The sequence below is a fragment of the Limulus polyphemus genome, unplaced genomic scaffold (genome assembly GCF_000517525.1).
Source record: "Limulus polyphemus unplaced genomic scaffold, Limulus_polyphemus-2.1.2 Scaffold2094, whole genome shotgun sequence".
NCBI lineage: Eukaryota > Metazoa > Arthropoda > Merostomata > Xiphosura > Limulidae > Limulus > Limulus polyphemus.
Genome location: NW_013667704.1, coordinates 52,050 through 57,442, shown reverse-complemented (window position 1 = coordinate 57,442; position 5,393 = coordinate 52,050). Strand labels below are relative to the sequence as shown.

Below are 5,393 nucleotides of genomic sequence, written 5' to 3'. Positions count from 1 at the left end.
AATAATATATATATATATATATATATATATATATATGTGTGTGTGTGTGTGTATATTTGGAACAAGTTAAACCTATGTACAACAAAGTCTTCACACTATAGAGATTACAGGCATATCATAAACACTATTTATATAGTTCTCTTCCACTTAGGCCTATTCAATTACTTTAGAATTTCAGTTGACAAGTCGAACTATCTTCTCTATATTACTATTGTACTAGTATTCTGTGTGTGATTCACTTACAGTTGTGGCACAAGTTACCGTAATTTGTTTGGTCTTCTTTCTTCTGAAGATCCTCTGTTCCTTTTGTCAAAATGTACCCAGGATGATTCAATTGCTTTTGATGGAATAAAATTATCTTTCTTATCTTTTAGTGTCTTTATCTGTTAGTTTCACTCTAACATATTAAATGATAGGCCTATGTCAATCGTTAGGCCTATCACATCTACGGTATTGAAGCAATTGGGTTATTTTCAAGGCAATTTACAATTGCTTCAACGTTTTTAGGAGTTTTTATTAATTTTGAAAGTTTAAGAATAAAGTTAAATTAGTAGTTGCATTTTTTGTAAAGAAATGTGGATGAACTAGAAAAACAAGGTTAGGCTACGTACGAAGCGTTGCCTAAAAATGAGATGAGTGTACTAGAACTTGTGACAGGTTGACCTCAACCCTTTAGAACTAGGAAAGCTACAGAAAAGTTTGGTTTATCGAGCAATATCGGTGCTTTGAGGTGATATCATTTACAGCACATGGGTGTAGCAGTACAAGTAAATAGGTGACCGGCTAACACAACCTAACTGTAACCAATTACTTGAGAGTTTTGGTTATGGTTTTGGTATAGCCCAGGGATTCCCCTGAAGCGTCTAATAGGATCACAGGACTACTTGCAGGTGATGCTGTGTCCTATTTAGATGAACGAGATAATACACAGAAAATTTGCTTTATAAATTCATGTCAGAGACTGAAAAGTGATTTCTCCAGAATTCAGAAAGAGTTCCTCTGGAAGCTGGAAAAGTCACTCTCTTGGGCAACATGAAGGTTTCTAACGTTATTCGATTTCCGAATACAACACCATTGTAAGTAAACTTTACTATTCTCTCTCAGTCAGTTAATACCAATGTTTTATAAAATGTTATGTTGAAATATATCTATGTGTATTAATGAAAGTGTATATTGAAGATATTAAGTATTTTAATCGAGTTAAAAACCATTTTATGTTTGTATGTTGAAGTTTTGTTTTATTAACTGTTAGTTAGATGAATTAATGATTAATAAATGTTATTGTAAGTGTTCACCATTGGCCTGAGACTCTAATTCTTTAGGCTAACTGTAAACTACCTCTAGTTAGTGACTTGTGGCTTTACTCGTCACGACAAATCCTCCAATAAATAAATTTGGTGTAACGAGTAGTTTTAATTGAAATTCCAACAATTAAGCCCACCAGGGCACTACTCATCACAGTACTTAACTTCACACAGCTATATTCTCTTTTGCTATTATCTATCTATTGTTGTATGTCTGCTGCTTTCCACTCATCTCACACTTTTTATATCTTTATTACATAGTTGTCTGGCCACTTTCTATATTCTCGACACCAATTACTTATTAACAAAACCTTCTACAATCGTTTGCTTTTAACTCTTATTATAACAAATTTAAGAATAATAAAATATTCACTCACAAATATATATATAAATTAATCACTAATATTTAAACCAAACAGTCTTTTATATCATGACAAGCACATCTTTATGTATGAATATTTTACACTGGAAAGGACTGCTACATATCTTTCTCAAAAGCAAGCAATTTTTGATGGCATCATACTATCTATGAAATTCCAATGTCAAAATGTGGTTCTGATATATTGCATGCCACTGTGACTTTATATCAGCTGTAATTATCACATGAATTGCTGACCTGCGTATTCAAAACCATTTTAAGATAATGCAACTCAACCCTCTGTATAACCATATGAAGATTTTATGACAGATAAACAAGCAAAGCAGGATTAGCATGCTAAGAGCTTCTTACCATTTTGTAATGTTTTCTCTCTTGCTGCCTTGGGCTAGAAAATAAAGACATCTTTCATAAGTGAGTAAACTATCAGAAAATTAAAAACAAATAAAAAATCTCAAGATGATGAATTGATCCTTGTTGACCAAGGTTTACCTAGTGCTTACATCCTTCATTACTCTTAAGTAAAAAGTTATAAAACTTAACTTGTTGTCACTTAACTATACATATAATAATAATAGAAAGTTTAAAATAAAGATACGTTACCAAGGTTATTGCTGTTACATCTAATGATTCACATTTCAAATAAAAACATTAAAACACACACTTAAAAATTAATGAAATTTAATAAAAAAAATATAAAAAAAGAGGATATTCATCTGAAAGACTGAGACATCTCCTTGTCATTTTATTTTTAAGTTTGGTTATTCTTCATATAAACTTCCCAATACTAGTATAACTGTTTTCCTGTCTTACATCAATTTATTTCTTTAATGATAGATTTATTCCCTGAACAAATTATACTTCTAAACACATAATTTCAAAGTAACCAAATCAGTTTCTCCAGTACTTACTCAACAAAAACTGAGAATTTTTAAAAGGTTTCATTCATTGAAATACAAGCATACTTATTTAACTGAAAATTAAAAATTAAATAATAGTAACAATTCAGCATTGCTCTTTTTTACGATTTTTTGGTACAGTCAGAAGTGTACCAACTTTTAAGCATTCATGATGTTAGAAAGATGAAGAAGAAAGGTCTGCCTTTCAAAAGCGCTCGGGTTATAGGGTTTTTATTCATTTTTATCAAACTTTTAAGCATGTTACCACTTACAAAGGAATGTTATAAGAGACTTAACAAGGACTGAGTTAATTTTAAAATGCACAAGTTAGTAATTTTCTAGTGTGATAGTTTTGTACAGCATACTGAATCAAAACATGAGCCATAGCAATTACACTAAGTAGAATAGTGCAAGTGATAAATATGCTGATGTAGTCTGTAACTTCAACCCTTAAGATATATACAACATAAAGCCTATATACATACAAGAGGAGTAGGAAGTTTGATCCTAGGTGTGAATGTCGAATAGCTGATCTGCTTTGTTGAAGAATAGAAGCTAAAATGAAAAATCAAATAAATATCCTACATTATTTGCATAAAAGCAGCTGCAACAGTTGAACAGCTGTTTACTACATGTTATGAGTTATGGTGAAATTTAATTTCCCAAGAAAATTTTCAACAAAAATAGCAAGATTTTTTACAATAATTTTATTAAACTTTGTAATGAAAAATCATAATTATTAACATCATTTTTCGATAAATGGCACTACTGGCTATTACTTGGAAATACTGATAAGAGTTACTGTCAAAATAAGATGTGAAAAAAAAATATTATATTATTATGTATTATAATGTGGCTGATAAGGCATGGACTGAAACTTCTCAAACAAACTAAATAACTTTTAATAAGATAAAAACCTAGAGGTGATTTAAATTACTTTGTTTTTAATTTATGAAGTTGTTAATTTAGTTGTATTTAAGAGTGTACATGGAAAAGTTTCAAAACTGTATGCATAAAACTTGTTTTCATTACAGAAACTACTTGGAGAATAGTTGAGGACAGAGGTTCTCAATATGTGGTCCATGAAGGGTTGTATAATTATAGAAGAAAAGTGGCAGCATAGTGTATAGATCCCACTGTGGTCTACCAAGATTACTCACAAACAAAAAATTTTGAGAACCACTGGTTTACAAAAACAAAAAATATTACCTCTATATCTAACTAATGTAAGAAATAATTAGACAAATGAGATGTTTTCAAGGGAAGTGTTGATAATATGATAAATAATCTGTAAGTTTACTTTGTGCTTGGCAACAGAGTAAATGCTTTCTTGTAGCAAAAGAATCTAACAAACATCTACTGATTCACACTTAGTACTCATCACACAATAGAGAAGATTCATAATTGTGATAGTCAGAGTAATTAAATCATCAATCTAGCTCAATAATTTCCCTGACTATATAACATTAAAACCTCAAATGAATTAAAAGGTGGGTCATGGCAGTGAAAGGAATAGTGCAAATGATAAATGTCCTGATATAGTCCAGTTATAATTTTATCCCATTGAATTGGTACATTTTTTTGTTAACCTGAGTGCAAGTTGTAAAACTAACTACCTAGTTTGAAACTTTTGAAAAAATAAGAGTTAAGGAATTTGGTTATTAATATGATAAAAAATTTCTGTGTAACAACACGTCAATAAGATTATTTAGTTCATATATCTTGTCCTTAGCAAGTGGGATCTTATCAGAAAAATGAGAAAGATATAAAAAAAAGAACAATGATATTGGAAATATCTTTGGTTTAATTATTTTTCCAACAAATTATCTTAATTGTTGCATTAAAATTCCCTTGGAAATGTAAATACATAAGTGTTTTAAAAACACTGACAATCATATTTAATGCCTACAGCTTAGTCCACAATTTAAGGACATTCTCATAAAAAATAGTGATTAATGCACAACCAGTTCCTTTTACATTCTTTTTTAGGGTTCTTCATATTTTCATCTCTATGGTGGTGTGAATATTTTGATATTAGTTTTAGATAATATTTTCCCAAGATTTCATTTTCTTTCAACTTGTTCTTGATTCCATGCAACAAAATCAGATGAAGAGAACATATTCACAATCAACAAACATGCTTTAATATTTATTGAACTATCAGTTACTAGTATAATGTATGAGAAGATAATGTTTACATAACATACCCTTAAAATTGTAGTGTAGTTCATTCAATACAATAACTGTTTAACTGAGGCTGTTCATGCAGTAAATGTAAATAATAGCATGAACATGTTTTCTCTTTGGTTTATCTGCAAAATTGTTTCCATTACTCAACAGAACAAAATCATTTAAACCACATTATTTGTTCTCTAAATTTTTTGAATGAATGGAATTCATAGATAAGCTACATTAACATCAGTCACTGTTTCACAAGACATAAAACATCACAATATAACTAACATAGTTTTGGACTACAAAGAGAGTAACAAACACACTATAAATATTTTTATTTCCACATGATAAAATATTTCTTTGACCATAAGCAAATTAAGTTAACATACTTTTCAAAAAGTTGATAAATAAGACATGGAGGCATCATACACTCACCAAAACACTGATGTTTCCCCTTTCCATCACTACTACATATATATACATGATTCCCATAGCATGTGTAAAACAAGATATATATATGTTTTAAAAGCTGATGAAAACAGAGAAAAAGTATTTGAACAGAGTTGCTTAAACATTTGTTTAACAACAAGTAAAAGCGTGGAATGGGCTATCCTTTCATTGGGGGGGTGTCTGTGGGTC

At 29.9% G+C, this 5,393-nt stretch overlaps 1 protein-coding gene across 8 annotated transcripts in view; it reads right to left on the bottom strand.

Moving 5' to 3' along the window:
• LOC106465918 (GATOR complex protein DEPDC5-like) overlaps positions 1 to 5,393 on the bottom strand; it is a 141,607-nt gene that overhangs the window by 91,984 nt on the left and 44,230 nt on the right. For all 8 annotated transcript variants that reach the window (XR_002612097.1, XR_002612094.1, XR_002612096.1 and 5 more), the window contains 2 exons: positions 3,065 to 3,134; positions 2,035 to 2,068 (listed from right to left, as the gene is read on the bottom strand). Coding sequence is in view for 3 of the 8 variants with exons in the window: in XM_022393868.1 (XP_022249576.1) it covers positions 2,035 to 2,068; positions 3,065 to 3,134 (104 nt within the window). In the remaining 5 variants the exon portion in view is untranslated. The remainder of the gene's footprint in view (positions 1 to 2,034; positions 2,069 to 3,064; positions 3,135 to 5,393) is intronic.